Source organism: Neoarius graeffei, chromosome 2, assembly GCF_027579695.1.
Source record: "Neoarius graeffei isolate fNeoGra1 chromosome 2, fNeoGra1.pri, whole genome shotgun sequence".
In the NCBI taxonomy this organism is placed as follows: Eukaryota; Metazoa; Chordata; class Actinopteri; order Siluriformes; family Ariidae; genus Neoarius; species Neoarius graeffei.
In genome coordinates this window covers 9,689,403-9,712,352 of record NC_083570.1, presented here as the reverse complement: position 1 = coordinate 9,712,352, position 22,950 = coordinate 9,689,403, and the positions used below count along the sequence as shown (strand labels likewise).

The following is a 22,950-nucleotide window of genomic DNA, read 5'->3' as shown; positions in this document are numbered from 1 at the left end:
TTTACTCCTCTTCGAGAAATCAAATTAATTTCATTAATTTCCATATCAAAATCTTCTTCTTGTGTATTAATCCCTTTCCTACATGTCTCTTCAAACAGATAATACCAGAAGCAATTTAAGCTCTTCTAGAAATAATCAATTCTTCCCTTAGAATTGGCTACATACGCAAATCCTTTAAACTTGCAGTTATCAAACCCCTGATTAAAAAACCTGACCTCGACCCCTGTCAGCCCAATGAAAGGCCATTATCAAACCTCCCCTTTATCTCCAAGATCCTAGAAAAAGCTGTGGCACAGCAGTTATGCTCATATTTACATTGGAATAACAACCATGAAATGTATCAGTCAGGATTTAGACCTCATCATAGCACAGAGACAGCACTGGTTAAAGTAGTAAATGACCTGTCGTTGGCATCTGATCTGGACTGTGTCTCGCTGCTTGTGTTGCTTGACCTTAGTGCAGACTCTGACACTATTGATCATTCCATTTTCCTGGATAGACTAGAAAATGTTGTGGGAGTTAAGAGAACGGCCCTCTCCTGACTCAGCTCTTATTTAACTGATCACTATCAGTTTCTTGATGTATATGGTGATTTTTCTATGCATGCTGAGGTAAAGTTTGGTGTTCCACAAGGTTCTGTCTTAGGTCCACTGCTTTTTTCTTCATGTGCAGCAGTAAAAGACCTCAGTGTGATCATCGACTCCAGTCTTTCATTTGAAACTCATAATGATAACATTACCCAGATAGGTTTCTTTCATCTCAGAAATATTGCCAAGATAAGAAATTTAATGTCACTAAGATGCAGAAAAACTAGTTCATGCTTTTCTTACCTCCAGGTTGGATGACTGTAATGCCTTACTGTCTGGATGTTCCAATAAGTGCATAAACAAGCTCCAGTTAGTTCAAAATGCAGCAACAACGGTCCTTACTAGAACTAGAAGATATGACCACATCACCCCTGTCTTATCCACACTGCGCTGGCTCCCAATCAAATTTCGTATTGATTATACAATCCTACTATTGACCTTTAAAGCACTGAATGGTCTTGCGCCACAGTACCTGAACGAACTTCTGGTCCTTTATGACCCGCCATGCCTACTTAGATCAAAAGATGCAGGTTATTTGTTGGTACCTCATATAGTGAAGGCAACATCAGGGGGCAGAGCCTTTTCTTACAAAGCCCCACAGTTATAGAACAACCTTTCAAGTAGTGTTCAGGACTCAGACACAGTCTCAGTGTTTAAGTCTAGGCTGAAAATATATCTCTTCAGTCAAGATAGTTTTTTATTCGGTAAAGGAGTAACTCTGGTGAGTCCTCAGGCATAGAGTGTTTTGGTAAACTGGGATATATGGATGTTGTCAGTCCCCCACTCTCACTCACTCACTCAGGTTTGTTGATGGTGGAGTGGCTGCTGCTTTATGTCCCGGGGCTCCCTCATGCCTGTGTTACCTTCTGGCTCTCCCTTTTAAATATGTTGTCATAGTTAGTGTTGCCAGAGTCCCTGCTTGCACTCAGCGCAAAATATATACTGTTCTTATTCATAAGGTGACACTGGGCATACCTCACAACCTTTGTTCTCTCTCTCTCTCATATCCTCCTTCTGTCTGTCTCTGTTGAGTTACATGTCAATCCTGAGAAACCAGTGATGCTGACCTCTTCTGCTCCTCGGACCTGCCTGATCCATCCTGATGCCCTACTTCTGGCTGGAGTCTCATCACATCACTCCTGTGGAGGACGGTCCCATATGGACAGTCAAAAGTCATACTTAGAAGACGCTCTGGACACTTACAGTAATATATTTATGTCTGAGAACTACAGCTGACTTGCTAACTTTAGGACTGCAGTTGTCTTGAACAGTTTTGCACTCAAGTTTCCATCAATGAACAGTTTATAACTTCAACAAAACAGACTTCGTGTTAAAACTATAATGAAGTTCCTGGTTACACAGTTATAATTTGTGGCTCTGTAGGACACAGTTATGGAAGAGAGTTATTTATAATCATGCTATCAGTTATCACCCAAATGAGGGTGGGTTCCCTTTTGAGTCTGGTTCCTCAAAAGGTTTCTTCCTCGTGTCGCCTGAGGGAGTTTTTCCTTGCAAACGTCGCCACAGCCTTGCTCATTGGAGATAAATTAGGGATAAAATTAGCTCATGTGGTGGCACGGTGGTACAGCACTGTCACCTCACAGTAAGAAGGTTCTGGGTTCAAGCCCAGTGGCTGACGGGGGCCTTTATGTGTGGAGCTTGCATGTCCTCTTGGTGCTCCATGCAGGTTAGGCTAATTGGTGGCTCTAAATTGACCGTAGGTGTGAGTGCAAATGATTGTTTGTCTCTATGTGTCAGCCCTGCAATGATCTGGTGAATTGTCCAGGGTGTACCCAACCTTTCACCCATAGTCAGCTGGGATAGGCTCCAGCTTGCCCACAACCCTGCACAGGATAAGCGGCTACAGATAATGGATGGATGGATTAGCTCATGGTCAAAGTCTTTAATTTTCTGTAAAGCTGCTTTGTGGCAATGTCTGTTGTTAAAAGTGCAATACAAATAAACTTGACTTGCTTCTTGTATAAACTTCAGGAAAGAAAATGACTAGAATGTTATTAACCTTCATATACATTCATGGATCAAACATATCGAACTTCACCAGTGCTGTGCTGTCAGCGACACTCAACATGACACCTCCATTCTTCACTTCTCTTTATTGTGGAAGGAAACGTCTCCAAAAACAACATATGTTCTTAATGATCTGGCAGCACTGTGTGTGTGTGTGTGTGTGTGTGTGTGTGTGTGTGTGTGTGTGTGTGTGTGTGTGTGTGTGAGAGAGAGAGAGAGAGAGAGAGAGAGATGCATACATACATTGTAGAAAATCTTCTCGAGTCTTCAGCTCTGAAGGTAAATTCATCCAAATTGCTGTGACGGAGAGAAAATGGAGGTGGAATAATATACAATGATCAGAGTGTGATTTTAGGAAACACGATGTTTGAATTTATGAATATTGGCAAAATAAATGATCTTAATATGACTGATGAACTGTACAAGTGCAATATCTTTCAGATGGTAGCTGCGACAATGTTAAGTTCAGATAAGTACAATAAATCTTTTTTTATGTATATGCGTGGATTTATAACATTTTACTTCCTCTCACCATATGAAGGGATTTTGTTGAATTGCTTTTTCATCTCTGAGAGATAATTCCTCACTCCATCAAATGAAACATGTTGATGGACAGTAATGATGGATGAGTCACCACGTCCAGAAGAGACACTGAGAGACTGGAAACGGAGCGGTGTACGAGATGGACGAATATTCTCAGACCACAGTGCAAGTGATATCAGACAATGAGTGTTACCTGGAGGAAATGGATGTGATCGTGTATGTGTGAAAGCTGCTCCAGCTCAGTGACTCTCCTCTGAAGATCAGCAATCTCCTGCTCCAGTTGCTCCAGGAGTCGTTCAGCTCGACTCAGTTCAGCCTTCTCCTGATCTCTGATCAGCTCCGTCACCTCCCAGCGCTTTTTCTCCATGGAGCTGATCAGCTCAGTAAAGATCCTCTCACTGTCCTCCACTGCTGTCTGTGCACTGAGCTGTTCGGACACACACACACACACACACACACACACACACACACACACACACACACACACACACACGAGATTTAAAGCTCATCTATCATTCCCTCTCTTACTGGGACTGTAAATGACTCATTGTCCATGTTGTGTGTGTTTCTAGGAGCAGCTCTGTCTCTGCTCACTGCTCACCTTTATCGTGTTCACAGCCTGTTTCAGCTCCTGCACCTTCTTCTGCTTCTCCTGGATTCTCTGCTGGGATTTCATCTGCTCCTCCTTCAACTTTAACTCACTCTGACAAGAATGAATGAAATGATGTTACATCCTGAGTTAATTACTAACTTTACTAACTGTAAAGTGTTCACTCAAAGACAGGTCGAAGGTGGGAGATTATTAACTGCAATTCAAGTTAAAGATCATCCATATCCTGGCTCTCTCTCTGAGTGAGGTCAAAGGTACTCAGTATGTGCTTGTAAAACTGTTCACATCTACAGGATACATGGAACATATTTATTATTTATAATCAATAGAAGTCATGACATTTTTACACCATATAGCCTGAGTAAAGCAGGATTAGAAACAAAATGTCGAAGGATTCAGTCTGAAACCATTTCTCCTTCTCACCTGTTCCTTGTCTGATGCACCTGACTCGGTGTTGTGTTCACAAAAACAGGATGAGTCTTCAGTCTTCTTCTTCAGTTTCTCCACCACTTCATCCAGCATGTTGTTTCTGCGTAGAACAGGCCTTGTAGTGAAAGTGTCTCTGCACTGAGGACAGCTGTAGACGCCCTTCTGATCCTCCTGATCCCAGCAGCCATTAATACACGCCTTACAGAAACTGTGACCACAGGAGATAGTCACCGGATCCTTCAGGAGATCCAGACACACTGGACACATGAACTGGTCCTGAGCTACTGAAATACTGGCCTCAGCCATTTTTCCAGAGAGCGACACATACAGTAGAGATCGGAATTGTGTGCTTTGAAATGAGCGTCCTGCTGCACTGTGAGATACGATATCACAGAGCCAGAGTGGGTGGAGCTTTAAAAAGAGTAGGAGTGCAGACTGTAAAAGGGGTGTGGCTGTGTGACAGTGTGTGTGTGTGTGCAGAAGCTTCAATCTCATTTTATACACCTGCTACTTTTTAATAAATCAAAGATGGTAAAGTGGTAAATCCATGCTGGCGTGGATTATTTTTGTGTAACCTCACAGTCTGCTGTGTTATTCCTCAGGATAATTAAATAATATTGTCTGCCGTTGAGTGGTATATCAGATATATTCCATTCAGCTAGCATGATAATGAATGAGTCAAAGACGAGTAGCTGAGTGGAATATATCTGATAGACCACAAAAAAGCCAGTCAATATTATTATTATTATTATTATTATTATTATTATTATACATTCCTTCCGGGTGTTCAACGCATCTTTCTCTTTCAAAATTCTCTCAAAATCTTCTGTATTTAACAAAGCAATCGTAGAAGCTATGTTTGTTCACAAATTGTCACAGTTGCTCGCTCGCTCACGTGGAAGTTTTACGTCTCCGACGTGTGACGTCATGTTGCCTTGACAACCATGCAATATCGTAAATCATATTCAACGCTCATTCTCCAGTGGGTAGAGTGACGTAATACATGTAGGATAAGCGATACGCTAACAATATTGCATGCTACCAAACCGAATGAATGAAACCCACTAGAAGGGAATAGAACACATATTTTTATTCCATTGAAAAAGTCTCCTGTATGTATAATAATATTTAATATTATTAGAGCCAATAAGATCATTTTCATAATTGTGTGCGCGCTGCTTTGACTGACATTCGGTACCAAAGTAGCATCTCCCACAATTCCTCTTTTACCACAGCAATTTGCCAACAATTACAAATTTCACATCATAGTTTTTTTTATCCATTTATAGTTACATTAACAGTCGTTCCCTCACCAGCCTGCCTATTATCCTTCTCTTAAAGTTAATAAGACAAAAAAAAATCATGTTGTAACCAAGAAACTGCGAAGCATAAACTCCTCTGTCCTGAAGGTGTCACAAAACTTTACCTCTGACTGTTACACTGGAGACTCCTTCCAGAAATGCTAAATGAACATCTCCCTTCAGTTACGAAAACATCACCATTTAAATGATTTTTTAAATCGGTTTATGTCTAGCGTCCATCGTAGAAATCCCTGGGAACGAGCTGGTACTATGAAAACCATAAATTCGAACGAGTGCATTAATATACGCCTGCAAAACTTTCAGAGAAAATTAATCAGTATTTTCTGGCCAATCAGAAACCAGAATGCAACAATTCAATACAAACATTCAATACTAGGTCTAACTAACAAACAAACAAATTAACTATTCATGCACATCTGGAGTTAAATCGAGTTTGGTCATGGGAGTGGTTGGTCCTCCTCTCAGCCCAGCCAGGTAGACTTGAGGTCTCGGTACGTTACTCTGTCCGTCTCTCTTCGTCTGGCAGGCGGCTTCTTTCGGAAGGAACGTCTGCGTGGTGTTGTGTCTCCTCATGTGGCTCAGGTCAGTCCGCGTCGAGTGGGTTACCTTATGGCGCAGGTTCGCCTTGGAGTGCATTCAACAAAATAACGTGTTAAACTTATTTCAGGGCTTTTCGGACAGCTTGAGCGTAATCTAATCATGCCAGTGTATTTCAGGTGGAGCTGCTTACCAGTTTGATGGCTTTCCGTCTCAGCTCCCACTCGTTCCACTCGTAAGATCTGACGATGCTGCTCTCCAGCAGGTGTGTGTCCGTCTGTGTGCTGCTTTCACTTTTGCTGATGGGTTTCACCAACAATTTCTCACCTGACTGCATCTGTGAAGACAAACTTTCTAAGAAACGCTGCTTTGCACTGGCTCACCGCATTGTTGTTGATTATTTTCCTGTCACTCTCAGGCTCACAGATGAGATGGACAAGGATGGGATTGCAGTTGAGCAGTTTTAATGTGCAGAGTGTGTGTGGAGTCTTCATACGCCGCAACTGATTGTGTTGGATCAGTATGTAGGTGCTGGATCAGCCATATTTGTAGGCTAAGAGTGTTCATGGGGAATGGAGTTTGTGGTGGAGATCAGCGAGTAGGTCAAGTATGTGAAGGAGAAGATGCAAGTAAGTCACACGTCCATGATACCTGAGAGTACGGAGTGACGCTGGCAAACTGCTGATGAAGCTCGAGCAGCTGGATCAGTTCCGGAGATCTCTTCGCTCTTTCCGCGATCAGTTCGATGTACTCGTCTGCGTTTGAGGCGAACTGATACGCGGCCTGCTTGGAGCTGAAGCTGTAATATTTCTCCCTGTGCTTCAGGATGCCGATGTTCGGATTGCCTTTGGAAAGGAACAGCAGCAGACTGAGCTTCAGAAATATGGACGTCTTGCCTTAAAGGAACAGTCCACCGTATTTCCATAATGAAATATGCTCTTATCTGAATTGAGACGAGCTGCTCCGTACCTATCCGAGCTTTGCGCGACCTCCCAGTCAGTCAGACGCAGTCAGACGCGCTGTCACTCCTGTTAGCAATATAGCTAGGCTCAGCATGGCCAATGGTATTTTTTGGGGCTGTAGTTAGATGCGACCAAACTCTTCCGCGTTTTTCCTGTTTACATAGGTTTATATGACCAGTGATATGAAACAAATTCAGTTACACAAATTGAAACGTAGCGATTTTCTATGCTATGGAAAGTCCGCACTATAATGACAGGCGTACTAACACTTTCCGCGTGCTTCGGCAGCGCATTGATATCTGAGCTCCGTATCAATGCGCTGCCGAAGCGCGCAGAAGGTGTTAGTATGCCTGTCATTATAGTGCGGACTTTCCATAGCATAGAAAATCGCTACGTTTCAATTTGTGTAACTGAACTTGTTTCATATCACTGGTCATATAAACCTATGTAAACAGGAAAAACGCGGAAGAGTTTGGTCGCATCTAACTACAGCCCCAAAAAATACCGTTGGCCATACTGAGCCTAGCTACATTGCTAACAGGAGTGACAGCGTGTCTGACTGCCTGGGAGGTCGCGCAAAGCTCGGATAGGTACGGAGCAGCTCGTCTCAATTCAGATAAGAGCATATTTCATTATGGAAATACGGTGGACTGTTCCTTTAAAGCGTGTCCTTTATTAATTATATTTAAAAGTCAGTTTAATTACAACCCTAATTCCAAAAAAGTTGGGACACTGTGTAAAACATAAATAAAAACAAAATATGACGATTTGGAAATCATGGAAACCATGTATTTCATTGAAAATAGTACAAAGACAACATATCAAATGCTGAAACTGAGAAATTTTATTGTTTTTTGAAAAATCTATGCTCATTTCGAATTTGATGTCAGCAACACATTTAAAAAAAAGTTGGGGCAATGGCGTGTTTACCACTGTGTATCACCTCTACTTTTAACGAAACTCTATCAATGTTTGGGAACTGAGGAGACCAACTGCTGTAGTTTTGAAAGAGAAACGTTGTCCCATTCTTGCCTGATGTACAATTTCAGTTGCTCAAGAGTTCGGGGTCTCCTTTGTCGTATTTTGTGCTTCATAATGCGCCAACTGTTTTATATGGGAGACAGATCTGGACTGCAGCAGGCCAGTTTAGCACCTGGACTCTTTTCCTACACAGCCATGCAGTTTTAATATGTGCAGAAAGCGGTCTTGCTGAAATAAGGAAGGCCTTCCCTGAAAAAGATTTCGTCGAACACCAAAAGCAAATATGGAAACAAACAAAGTAGGTCGAATTAATGACTGAAGAACGAGGAGCTTCAGCCAGAGATGTTTCACTTTCAGTGTTTTAATGCTGTAGTGTCACTTTACATCACAAATTTGTTTCTTTTGGGGAGCTGAATACGTCTTGGTCTAAACACTGTCTAGTCGTATGAACGCTCTAATATTCGGACTCTAAAAAAAGCAGAGTGTAAAACTGGAGAAAGAAAAGCTTCACTATGAACCTGGGAGCAAGAGGCCGTTCTTCTCGACAAGAGTGTATCCACACACACCCCTGTACTGCAGGAAGAGCTGCTCAAAGTTCGCCGTGGTCTCGGGCAGAATCCACTCGGACGATTTCATCTCCTCTGGATCAAGCCGCTCCTCTGAAAAAGAGAAAATGAGTGCTACACTTCACACTACACATGATGAGTGATAATGTAGAAATGAAATGCGCTCGCTCAAAGACGTAAAGCTGTAATGCTCAAGTTTTTTCCGACGTCTTCAGGCCAGAGGAGTTTACGCTACACTTCTTGGACATAACAAGCTGCCCACTAACAAGATGCTGTTCTGTAATGAATAAAAAGCTCGTGACGTCAGAACGTACCTGAGCTCTCAGCAGCTCTCTCTGCGTCAGATTTGACGGTTTCACCGCGGAGCATCTGATCCAACTGAACGTTCTCGAGAAGTTGCGACTGAGCCGAGAGGAACGGCCTCAGGCTGAGCGCCATGCTCCGGAGCATGTTCAACAAGACCATCTCATCCTGAAGCCCCGCCCACAGCCTGGCCAATGCTGTGAAATGAGGCTAATGGGAGGGATTTAAAATGATCAGACTCAAAATGATGCTAGCAAAGAGCTTTTGACAGAGCAAAGGAACACTTACGAACACTTGGGAGGTTGGTACTGCAGTTTTGGCGTGAACTGTGGCCTTCAGCACCTTCATCCTCGACATGAGGTCAGTGTGAAGAGCCTCCACTTGCTTTGCACATGTCATCACATCCGCCTGGCGGAGACAAACGAACTACGTTTTATTACGTTACGTGACTTTTACTCTTAATGATTATTAGCGAAAGTTAGCCATAATAAGAATAAAATAGTAACAGAAATTTAAATGTTTTACAATAACTTTTATTCTAATCGTTGGCTTGAACATTTAGATGTCTCTGTAACGCACCAGTATGATTTTGAGGAAGGCTTCATGTTGGCGTACATTGTACAGGGCCTGTGTGAGCAGGTCCCTGTTTAGCTTGGCGTCAGTGTCGGATTCAGAGCGTCTCTCCAGCAGAGTGGTGTAGCGCCAAGCCAAACGTTGCGTCCCTTCCAGTTCACGCTCTATATCTGTGCTGGCAGCAGGAAGAGCCTCGTTCAGGACGGCCAGCACTTCACGAGAGAGCCACGATAACCAGGATTGCACATCAACAGTGTAACACAGAAGACATTACCACGATTACTTCAAAAAAAAAACTTGCTCTATAAACATGTATAGTTTCTTACAAGCCTGTATTCTGTCAATATGTGTGGATTTCTGAACATTTGTTACAATAATTAAGTTAAATCCTAATTATAAATGTACAGTGTGGAACAAAAATGCATAAACCTGACCAAGTTCCTCTTAGACCAGCGGCGAACTATTACTATTAGACATAGGACTTGAGCTCAGCCAAAACTTAACCAAACACACCAAAAAAGCAACAGGGCAAAAGATTTTGTAAGGGATTAGTGGCAGGCTGCCAGGTCGCTCCGTTGTGTGTAGCTGTCGATGTTGATTTTAAAAGTAACAAAGTAAATTACACTTAAGTCTGAGTGAAAAATACTGTAGCGAGCATGCAGAGTGGAAGAAGAGTCTGGAGACAGAAATCTTAGTTTCTCGGTTGTTAGCCTATAGCTCTCGATAGATAGCACTGGCTTGACTGCTTTATTAGCATTCGCTAACACTACTGATGAACGCTATACTGGCTGGAAGGTGACTTCACTGCTGCGCCGACTCACAGTTAAGCTTGCATTGGCCTTCGAGAAGGCTGAGGGTGATACATTTTTAGTCCCTCCAGCTATAAATCAAAATCTGATTGGTTAATTAATTCATCTGTCACTTCCTACATAAACATACACTGCCATGGCCTTCTGTCCCGGCAATGAAGTCCTAACCAATGAGTGAGCAGCTCTGAACTGTTCTCAGCCTAGACACAACAAGCAAAACAATCTCATTGGAGAACTCGATTTTAATGTTTTCAGGACAGTAACCCTTTCACTTCTGAAGCAAATGTGATAGAAAATGAGGCCGAATTAGAATTAAGAGAGAATAATTATAATTAAATTATGAAAGAAATTAAACATAACATTTGAAACGCTGATACGTTTGGGCTTCTCTGAACACCGAGAAGGCCCTGACGGTTCCCTTCTGTCTTACACCACAGCAATTTATTGACGATTACATCAATAAATGTCTTACAGAACAATTCACCATACTTTCTATCCATTTCTATTTACATTTTTGAACTTGTGGGAAACAAGTGAGTTCCCGTTCTCACTCACATTCCTGCCTTTGCGGATAATGAACGTCAAAAAACATCATCGTAAACTCTTCTGTCCTGAAGATGAGGGAAAGTTGAATAAACGTCTCCTTACCTTCGAGAACCGTTCAATGATTTTCAATTCAGTTTACGTGGAGCATCTCGTCATTTAACAGAATGTTAATGTCCCAAAACGAGCGCGTTAACGTAAATCTGCATGACTGTCAGAGCTGCTGTTATAAAATGAATCACGATGGCGAGCGTTTATCAGAACGCGAGGTGAGATGCACTCACAGTCCTCGATGCTCTCTCCTCCTTTCCCGCTGTCCTTGTTGAAGAGGCGAATCCCGGTGACGATCATGGTGAGCTCGTTCAGCTGCTGTTCTTTATCACGCCTGAGCAGAGACATGAAGGCGGCCAGCTCTGATGGAGGGAACACACTCTGCAGTGCGGCTAGAACAAACACACAGACATACTGTAAGAAGAGGAAGGTCTTGTGCTATGGTGAAATGGTGGTCCGAGAAACCAATTTGGCTGCCGTTCTGCAAAAAAGATAGTAAAACTGTCTCCGACTATTTTCACAGTTTAGAGGCCAACGCATGGTCAAGACACCTTCAGAAAGTTGATCTTTGCGATGGGATTAGATCCTTTAATGCTAGTAAAGAAGGATTTTCCGTATGAGTTGGAAAATTATCCATCTGTTGAGTTCCCTGACATCTCAAACTACCTGGTGCTACAGACATCATTCAAGACAGACAAATAAATGAAAACCTGGAAGATCATGGAGGCGTACAACTTTTTATATGCAGCTGGGTTAAAGATCTGGGTTCAGTTGTTCAAAACAGTTATTTCCGTTAAAATTTTAACTTACCGTTAGTTAAAAAATCGTTTCTTGAAGCTAATTGAACCATACCATGAGCAAACCAATTGGTTTAGCCCTAACCAACATCACACCGTGTCAAAATCAATCCCACAGTGCCACGCCTACCAAGTCTCCTGACTTGGAAAAAAAACTGCTGCTTGCATAAAATCTAAGGGCAATGAGCACCTCAACGGACAATGCATGGCTTCTTCACGTTGGGCATTCCAAATCTTCTTGAAACAAATCAAATATATAACGGAGAGATTCTCTATCAAATCAGTACCGATGTCGAAGTTCTGCCTCACTGTATAAAAGTAGCTCGTTTGGTCCTCGTCTGAATTGTTTTGGATGGTGCGCATTAACAATCAGGAACATGCGTGTTTGCCTTTTGAGTTGTACATAACCACTTGGGTAAAAGATAACGGAGGCTGGGAGGTGCGTTAACTTTAACGGAGTTTTGAACAACAGTTTAACAGCAGGTTATATTTAACATCATGTTAAATAGTGATTGAACCATTGGTTAAAAGATAACCATGTTTTGAACAACTGGACCCAGGGGATCAGGACACTACAAGATAAATCCTGTATCATTTTTTCCTGGGTAAGGAGGCAGTTTCAGGCTTTTTGTACGCGTCTTTGCAATGATCGCTAGGACGCTACACGGTTTAGTATCGGCCGAAAGCAAACCACAGCCACTCGATTCGCAATCTTCCCTGCTCTTCTCTTCCAGATAAATCAATCACAAAGATCCACAGAAACCCCTTTAAAGGAGAACTGAAGTCATTTTTAAACTTGCTTTATTTCTTAATTAATGTGCTATTCAATGACGTTTTCGGTTTTAGTAACCTTATATCGTGACCCGTATTGGCAGCTAATCGCAATTAAATATGATACTTATCAGCCTATTCAGTTTTTAACCATGTTGAATTGAGTTCGTTTGGTCCATGGCAGGCGTCGCTTATCCGCGCGATCTTCACGAGACTTGTGCGAGACTTGAAGCTTCAACCAGGTGTCAGTGCCGCCATTTTGAAAACTGTTTTCCAAATTAGTTGAAATGACGATTACTGCCTACTTTTTTCAAACTTTCCTGATTGCTATCAAAACAAACAAAACTTCCGGCTTGATTACGTCAGCATTCGAAAGAGGGCGCGCACGTCTTTTGACAACCCCTGTGTCTGAAATCGCTCCCTACTCACTATACAGGGCACTATATAGTGAGGACGCCATTTTGTAGTGCTGTCCGAAACCTTAGTGAGGATTATTTACACCCTATACAGTGCACTCAAAGTATCTGACAATGCATCACGAAAAGTAGCGAACAACGATGGGGACTAACCAAAGCAATATATCCCATCATGCATTGCGGTCGCGCTGAAAGAAATCAAAGTCTCAAATTTGATTTAATAAAAGGCAGCGGCGAAGAAGAAACAAAAGTATTCAGCCTTGATTTAAAAGAACTGAAAGCTGCAGGGACTTTGTATTGATTAATGTGTGAAATGCGCTCAGTATAATATGGATTTATCACAAAAACACATGCGTGTGTTTATTATTTTGAAACCCACCAGCTGACTGATCTGGCACATTTTAATTGTGCAACCGTAATGACGTAAATACCAGCGTGAAGGAGTAGTGTCCGAAAGAGTTTTTTCATTTTACCAATGAGCTCACGATATAGTCCTCTATACAGCAATTCCCTATATAGGGAGTAGTGACCGAGTCAGCGATTTTGGACACAGGGAACATTGGCAGATGTTTGTCACTTTGATTTCCGCTGTACGTTTTACTTCCATCCTATGATGTCTCACACAGGTCTCAACGAATCTCATTGCTTTCACATATGGACTGATATATTACAGAGCATATTTCAAAAACTCATAACTTGCTATAGCAGTGACAAAATAGCGATCAAAAATGCATTCCTATATTTAATAAAATGAGAAATAGAATTTTGATAATAAAAAATTTGCCTTCAGTTCTCCTTTAAAGTCCTGGGTAGTGGCGAAACAGGACGGAGAAGTTATCACGGCTCGCTGTAACTGCCACGCTCACTCTTAACTCGTGAACTCTGCTTTTGTGTTTCCGTGGATCGTTTCAATTATCTTATCTCTCTAGTTCAGTGTAGGAGCCCAATCCACATCATCCTTTACGTCCTTGTAAAGATTGCTGGGACATCGTGATAAATAAAGTGAAAATATACGCGTTAGTTTACAATATGGTGACCACGATCAACCAGTAAACAAAAACACATCTGAAGACTGAAGCGTCTCCTGAACTTCAAAACGTTACGAAATAACGCGAGAAAAGTTGGTGAGTTGCGAATCCAAACCAAACAAATCAGAGGAATTTACAAAGATTTCACAAAGTGATCACTGCAAACTCGCACGTTCTTCAACTCAGCTCCCTTCCGCACCTTTCTTGTCATCTTTTGGTAAAATCCTTTGCCGTTTCACACTTTATCACTTCGCAAGGAACCCGGAAGAAACTTTTATGAGTTTCACGCTTTGTTTGATTCAAGCAGCCCAAAAGAACACAAGCGTAGGGCATTTTAACGACTAGCAAAGCGCCCCAGCGATAGTAACGCTTTGTGGACAGTGAGCTCAGCTGACCACCACTTCATGTCTTACAGTACATACACTATCTAATGAGGCGGCTGTGACGTCGGATGCAACCCACCTACAGGAATCCTATGGGTGCTAATAATTTTGCTATAATATCTAAATACTAAATACAAATTTGGAATACAAAATGAACTTAAAACCGCCCAATCTGGCAACATTGCTCGCACATGCTGCTAAGGCGGAAGGTAGTTTGTCGACGTCACCTCAAGACGACGCCAATGATTGGTCAAATTTGCAGGAAAGTTGTGGTGATTGGACATAATTGCAGCACCGCCATGAATTCGCAGGGATTGGTTGAATTTGCGTTGAAGTTGCAAATCGCAACATCGTGAAATCCTGCAGCCGGTTTCATCAAGTTAGACTATGACTTTAACTTAGACAGCGGGTATCGTCAGGCTTAGCGTCTCCTGGTTCTACAGTGAGATTGTGTGATCCAGAATAAAAGTGTGTAGTGTTTTCTGTAAAATTCCTGCACGTTGCCACGTTGTTGCTCACTCGTCTGTTTCACTAGAACACAATCCAGCTGCACAAAAACACTCATTTTAATATTTAAATTAAAACAGATGAATAATTTAAAATAATTAAAAAGGAAATGTTAAAAATTAACTGTCAGACAAGAAACTCGTCAAATTTAAAAAGAAAATGATCTCATGACCTTCGCATTATAAAGTTCTGTTTGTTTCATATTAAGCAGCGTCTCATTAAATAACTAATAAACAGTAATAAAGCCAGAACAGAACAACATTTTAAACCTGTTCAGGTCACACTATATAAAAATAAAACATCACTTTTGGAATGAATTTGATTTTTCTGCTTGTATTCTAAGATGTAAAATCCACATTCACTTTTTCAAATCTGAAGTTGTTTCTAAACCCTGAGATTTGATTGTAAAATATTGAACAATATTTAAACTCCATTAGAACATGCAGTACATGATTGGTTCAGGCTGCTGATGTCGTGTTCATCCCATATTCAGCCTGGATGATGATTGGCCCGCAGATAGAACCTTATAAATCCAGGTTCATCTGTGAGTTTGGGATTTTTATTCAAATATTACAATGTGATTGAGATCCTGAACATCACATCTCATCTCATCTCATCTCATTATCTCATCTCATTATCTCTAGCCTACAGGGTCACAGGCAAGCTGGAGCCTATCCCAGCTGACTACGGGCGAAAGGCGGGGTACACCCTGGACAAGTCGCCAGGTCATCACAGGGCTGACACATAGACACAGACAACCATTCACTGTGGGTGGTAAAAGAGAGCAACTGGACTTGCTTGAAGATTCTTGAAGACATTTCACCTCTCATCCGAAAGGCATCTTCAGTTCTGTCTGACTAGTAGGGAGTATCAGGTATTTATCCTCTCATGGATGAAAAGCTCATCTAAGGTGTCGTTGAGTCATCCTGTTGGTGTGGGTCACTGGGGGCTGGATGTGAACGGCCTCGAGAGTCGTTAGGGTGATCAATGGAATGCTGATTCTCTCTGTCCTCTTGTGAGTCACTGAAAACAGCTGGGTTTTGGTGTGCATTCAGTTGTCTGGGAAGTGTGCCAAGGACTGCATTGTAGGTGGCTGATAAATGATGTCTTAGACCCCCACCTCTGTTCAGTGATGGCCATTCCAGGTTGACAAAAATGGCTTCTTTAACTCCTCGCTCATACCAACGATCCTCTCTGGCTAAAATGCGTACGTTGCAATCCTGAAATGAGTGTCCTTTGTTGTTAAGATGAAGATAGACAGCAGAGTCCTGGCCTGAGGAACTGGCTCTCCCGTGTTGAGCCATGCGCCTGTGAAGCAGTTGTTTTGTTTCCCCAATATACGACTCCGTGCATTCCTCACTGCACTGAATTGCATACACTATGTTGTCCTGTTTGTGTCTGGCTATTCTGTCCTTAGGGTGGACCAGTTTCTGCTTCAGGGTGTTACTGGGTCTGAAATGTACCGGAATGTTGTGTTTGTAGAAGATCCTCCTGAGTTTCTCAGATAGACCAGAAATGTAGGGAATGACAATGTTCTTGCATTTGTTCCTGTTATCCTCCTTGTCCGTTATGTTCCTTTTTCTGCTCTTGAAGAAAGACCAGTTGGGATACCCGCAGTTCTGAAGTGCTTTCTTGATGTGATTCTGCTCCTTCTCTTTTCCCTCTACCATTGTAGGGATGTTCTGAGCCCTGTGTTGCAAGGTCCTAATGACCCCCAATTTGTGTTCCAGTGGGTGGTGAGAGTCGAAGAGTAGGTACTGGTCTGTGTGTGTGGGTTTCCGGTAGACCTCGATGCTAAGGCTTCTTCTTGTCTAATGTGTACATCACAATCCAAGAAGGCTAGATTATTCCCCTTGACATCCTCCCGAGTGAAATTGATGTTGATATCATCCAGCCCCCAGTGACCCACACCAACAGGATGACTCAACGACACCTTAGATGAGCTTTTCATCCATGAGAGGATAAATACCTGATACTCCCTACTAGTCAGACAGTACTGAAGATGCCTTTCGGATGAGAGGTGAAACATCTTCAAGAATCTTCAAGCAAGTCCAGTTGCTCTCTTTTACCACCCACAGTTACTATGACCTGGATGACTGAGAATCTTCAAAGACACAACCATTCACACTCACATTCACACCTACGGGCAATTTAGAGTCACCAGTTAACCTAACCTGCACGTCTTTGGACTGTGGGGGAAACCAGAGCACCCAGAGGAAACCCACGTGGACACAGGGAGAACATGCAAACTCCACACAGAAAGGCCCTCGCCAGCCACGGGGCTCGAACCCGGACCTTCTTGCTGTGAGCCGACAGTGCTAACCACTACACCACTGTGCCACCCATCCTGAACATCTCATCTCATTATCTCTAACCGCTTTATCCTGTTCTACAGGGTCGCAGGCAAGCTGGAGCCTATCCCAGCTGACTACAGGCGAAAGGCGGGGTACACCCTGGACAAGTCGCCAGATCATCACAGGGCTGACACATAGACACAGACAAACATTCACACTCACATTCACACCTACGGTCAATTTAGAGTCACCAGTTAACCTAACCTACATTTCTTTGGACTGTGGGGGAAACCGGAGCACCCGGAGGAAACCCACGCGGACACGGGGAGAACATGCAAACTCTGCACAGAAGGCCCTCGCCAGCCACGGGGCTCGAACCCAGGACCTTCTTGCTGTAAGGCGACAGCAATAACCACTACACCACCGTGCCGCCTATTTTCTTAAAATCCTTTTCATTTTCAATCAAATAAAGCAGCAAACCCGTTACAGATCTCTATTCTGATTGGTCAGAAGGTGTTGATTAATTTTCTTGAGCAGCAGCTCTCACAGTTGTACAGGTTTATATTAATGTGTTCATTGTAATACGTTCTCATTTCTATCGTAACAGTCCATTGAACTGAAATTATTTTAGATCTGTGTGTTCACAAATAAAAATGAAAGAAACATCTCTGTGAACAGGTGACATGGTGGTGTAGTGATTAGCACTGTCGTCTCACAGCAAGAAGGTCCTGGGTTCGAGCCCAACGGCCAACGAGGGCCTTTCTGTTTGAAGTTCGGATGCTCTCCCTGTGTCTGCATGGGTTTCCTCCAGGTGCTCTGGTTTCCCCCACAGTCCAAAGGCATGCAGGTTAGGCTAATTGGTGGCTCTAAATTGACCATCAGTGTGAACGGTTGTCTGGGTCTATGTGTCAGCCCTGCGATGACCTGGCGACTTGTCCAGGGTGTACCCCGCCTCTCGCCCATTGTCAGCTGGGATAGGCTCCAACTTGCCTGTGACCTTGTAGGACAGGATAAGTGGCTACACATAATGGATGGATGTCTCTGAACAGTGGAATATTTAACCTGGATATTTCCCTTACAGATCACCAGAGGGCGCCTTTTACACACATTTTGATTCACTTCTTCACAAACAGAAAAACGCTGTAGAAATCCAGACACATTCTAACAGCAACATCTCGTCTTGTTATCTCTAGCTGCTTTGTCCTGTTCTACAGGGTCGCAAACAAGTTGGAGCCTATCCCAGGTGACTACGGGCGAAAGGCGGGGTACACCCTGGACAAGTTGCCAGGTCATCACAGGGCTGACACATAGACAGACAACCATTCACACTCACATTCACACCTACGGTCAATTTAGAGTCACCAGTTAACCTATCCTGCATGTCTTTGGACTGTGGGGGAAACCGGAGCACCCGGAGGAAACCCACGTGGACTCGGGGAGAACATGCAAACTCCGCACAGAAAGGCCCTCACCGGCCACGGGGCTTGAACCCGGACCTTCTTGCTGTGAGGTGACAGCGCTAACCACTACACCACCGTGCCGCCCCCTAACAGCAACATTCTAACAGCAATATACTGTTTTTCCGAAATGCAGTAAAAACACTTCCAATTCCAAATTGATTGCGGACCACAGACTGCTGTAAAATCTGACAGTCCAATGTAGTGTCAGATGGACCAATGTAAGATTAGCGGTGTTAAATTGGCTCCATCTTTAAATAAAATTGTTTATTATTTTTATTATTATGCAGTATTTTCTTTTTACAGTAGAGAAGTGAGCCACATGAAACAATCAACTTTGAGTCATCGTTCATCCTCCTTTCTTGAAACCAACAAAAATTTCATTCACATCATACTGAGAAATTAAAATTACATTTGTGAATCTCATTACCCAATTTCACAAGTAGGGTCACCACATTCCATGCAGAAAAATAAAGGACACCTACCACAGTGAGGCCCCGCTCCTAGGGGTCACAACCACCACAAACCCAGTGACGCACCAGTGGTGGTAAATCATAGCTTAAATCATGGTCTCAAGAACATATTAAGAGTCAAACTTCATGTGTGAAGTGCTTTATTACCAATGGACATTAGAAATAAACGGAAAGAATAACTTTTCAGTTCTAAACTCAGATCATTGACATCTTTAACATCTCCCTGAACCAAGCTGTTGTCCCCATGTGTTTCAAAGCTACAACCATAATACCAGTGCCAAAGAAGCCCCTCCCTTCTAACTGTAATGACTATCAGCCCGTAGCACTGACTTCCATCATCATGAAGTGCTTTGAGCGACTGGTCATGCAGAACATAAAGTCCATTCTCCCTCCCTCTCATAACCTGTTCCAGTTTGCATATAGGTCAAACAGGTCCATAGAGGACGCTATCTCCGCAGCTCTCCACCCAGCCTTCACTCACCTGGACTCAAAGAACACCTATGTGCAAGTGCTGTTCTTGGATTAGGGCAATTCCATGTAAATGTCAACCTCACCATGCAAGAATAAAGCAACATGTAATACATCAAAACCACTCCCAGAGATATCACCTAGGCCTGTATTTTACAGATGTGAATAAGTTGAACCAATTTGTCACAAGAATTGTTCCCTTTGTCTTAATATGTCAGTCTTTCTTTCTTATAATGTAAAACCCAAGCTAAAATCAACTTTGATCATGTACAATTCTATATTATTGCCACAAGCCACAGAAATGTATGCTAAAATCCACAAAACAGCAAAAACAATAGCCATCCTAAATATTATTTAAGAACTTTGATAGTTTTAGCTGATATTTAGAGAGTTTTTCAAAGGGTTATACTGGTTAAATTGCTGATTTTCTAAACATATGCCATGTCTATTTCAGACGCGTCACATCCATAACGGAATTTCGTCACATCCATAACGCTGACTTTTCCTTCCGAAACTCTGCATGAAATACAAAATATTTTAAACAAAGATTTTTTAATATTCACCTTGGACCCCTCTATCAAATGGATATCTCCATTTCAACATTATGTTTACAATTTCACAGAGTTTGATAAAAATGTACAGTCACCCAAGAAAAGTGATACTTTTTCTGTCACATCCATAACGCATCTTTTATTGGCATTTTCTGGCATGCCCTAGATGTACTATGGGAATTGTTCTTGTTCTATCACTTCTCCAGTATGGTACAGCCTTAAAATATGCAACACCTGTTTAAATACTGGGAGACAATAAAACATGCACTGGGTCATTTGTTGCCATTTTGAGTTCAAGTGTCACGTCCATAACGCTGGAATTGCTCATTACAGTTCGGCATTCAACACAATCATTCCCCAGCAGCTAATACAAAAACTCAGACATTTGGGACTCAAGGTGTTCTGCAAAGTACTCCTGAAGAAAATTGAAACTGCAATAGATGCCACACTCAGGGAAGAGCAAGTGGGTTTCAGGAAGGGGAGAGGATGCATAGACCAGATCTTTGCTCTGCACAACATCATAGAGCAGTGCATAGAATGGAACAGCCCTCTCTACATCAAGATCATCGACTTCAGGAAAGCCTTTAACAGCATCCATAGAGACAGTTTGTGGGCTATCCTGAGGTCCTATGGAATCCCAGGCAAGCTCATTAGACTCATCATTACCTTCTATCAAGACTTTGAATGCAGTGTCATCCTTGAGGGCACCCAGACTGAATGGTTCACAGTCAAGACAGGCGTGCAACAAGGATGCATCCTATCACCAACACTGTTCTTGGTCTCCATCGACTGGGTCATGTGGAGAACAACAGACGACATACCTAGAGGCATCCAGTAGACACTGTTCACCCAACTAGAAGACCTCAACTTCGCAGATTACATTGTTCTCCTCTTCTCAAAATTCGACTCCATACAGCAGAAAACTAGCAGACTGAGCAACAAAGCCAAGTCAGTCAGCCTTACCATCAGTAAAAAGAAGACCAAACTCATGTACATCAACACCACCCCACCAACCCCTGGCCTTACCCTAGATGATGAGGAAGTTGAGCCTGTGGAAGATTTCGTCTACCTCGGCTGTCTCATTGCCGTGGACAATGGTGCAGAAAAGGACATCAAAGCCTGCCTAGGGAAGGCCCGGGGTGCCTTTAGTAGATTCCGCACCATATGGAAATTAAAACAGCTCATCCTACAGACCAAACTCCAACTATATAAGAGCAATGTGAAGTCCATCCTCCTGTATGGCGCAGAATGCTGGCGCATCATAAAGAAGGACATCAGAGCAGTGGAGGTCTTCCACAATGGATGCCTGCGTCAACTGTGCAACATCTTTTGGCCGAACAAAAATTTCTAATAACGAACTGTACATCAAGACCAACTCCTCCAACATCTACATAGACATCAAGACCAGACGTTTGAGATGGCTGGGCCATGTGCTGAGAATGCCCCAGGGACGGGTTGCTAAAACAGCCTTGAGATGGACACTGCCAGGGAAAAGAAACTGAGGCAGGCCCACAACCACCTGGAGAAGGACAGTGCTGGCCGAGCTGAACGAGATGAACATGACATGGGGGCAAGTGCAGGCAGCAGCACAGGACCGGGCAGGGTGGAGAGTGCATGTTGTGGCCTTATGTCCAATTGGGGATGAAGAGGATTAAGTTAGGCCCCGGTCACACCGCCCGAACTTTGCTGGAGCGTTCCTGGAGCAGTGAAAAAAATTCATCACCGCTCGTAACCGTTCACCACCATTTAACAAAAGTCGGCCCCCATTAAAGCAACGCCGTATATGCTCGGCCACCGCTAAGGTTTCTCGAGGGGCCCTCCTACCGCTCCGAAAGTTTTGAGCTACACAAAATATTGCGAGCGGTGAGGAGGGGGCAATTTTCCGCCCCTGCAAAGTTCACCCCCGCTCCACCAACGCCCAGTCAAAGTTTGGCACCGCTAGATGCAAGTTCGTGGACGCTTGGGTCCGCTAGGCCAACGCAGAAATCTTGAACGCTGGACCACCGCTGCTTCGCCAGCGTTGCCCGGGCGGCGATTAAACGTTGCACAAACTTCGGTGGAGCGGTTGTAAGCGTTTTACAAGCGGACACGGGGTTGCTGGAACGGTGTCGGGCGTTGAAGCAGCTATCCATGGCAGCGATGAACTTTGGTTTGGCGTTGGTATAGAGGTGTCAGAGCAGGACCAGAATTTGGCTATAAATACGGGGAGAAATGGACCAGGAGCTCATTTGGAATTGAGCTGCCATTGAGTTCAGACCTCATCTATATCGAATTTGCTCAAAGTTACAGTAAAACTGTATCACCATGGATGCTGAGAGACTTGCTATGATTGTTGCTAAACCAACTTTATACCCCCGCCAAGCCAAAGCCCGCATGCGCAGAACGCCGCTATACCAACGCTCGCGTCACCGCTAAACCAACGCTCGCTACCGCTAAACCAATGCTAAAGCAACGCCGGCTTCAGCGGTGCACCGCTAAGCCAACACCTGTGTTTTCGATTTTTTTCCCATTTTGTGCGCGGTGACAAGCGTTGTCAAAATTCGGCCCCCCCTCCCTACCGTTCAAGGAACGCTCCAGCAAAGTTCAGGCGGTGTGACCGGGGCCTTAAGTAAGTAAGTCAGGAGAGGCCACTCACAGCATCCCCTTCTAACCATTGATGGTGCTGCAGTGAAGAGGGTGAGTAGCACCAAATTCCTAGGGGTGCACATCGCTGAGGACCCCTCCTGGTCCAACAACATCGCATCGCTGGCCAAGAAGGCTCAAACTCGCCTCTACGTCCTCTGCAAACTGAGGAGTACACGAGTCCCACCCCCCATCATTTGTTCATTCTCCAGGGGCACCATCGAGAGTGTCCTCACTGGCTGCATCACTGCGTGGTACGGAGGCTGCAGTGCCTCCTGCCAGAAGACTCTGCAACACATAGTGAACACGGCCAGCAAAATTATCGGTACCCCTCAGCCC

General features: G+C 43.4%; 2 protein-coding genes across 2 annotated transcripts in view; one reads left to right on the top strand and one right to left on the bottom strand.

Moving 5' to 3' along the window:
- LOC132880229 (E3 ubiquitin-protein ligase TRIM47-like) overlaps positions 1-22,950 on the top strand; it is a 191,900-nt gene that overhangs the window by 115,060 nt on the left and 53,890 nt on the right. The gene's annotated exons all lie outside the window — the stretch shown is intronic.
- On the bottom strand, positions 5,922-11,231 carry LOC132880261 (cilia- and flagella-associated protein 206-like). The gene is made up of 8 exons (XM_060913779.1): positions 11,078-11,231; positions 9,448-9,653; positions 9,157-9,276; positions 8,880-9,078; positions 8,518-8,658; positions 6,708-6,901; positions 6,250-6,393; positions 5,922-6,143 (listed from the first exon to the last, which is right to left on the bottom strand). The coding sequence occupies exons 1-8, from the start codon at positions 11,190-11,192 to the stop codon at positions 5,922-5,924; spliced, it is 1,341 nt and encodes a 446-aa protein (XP_060769762.1). The 5' UTR covers positions 11,193-11,231.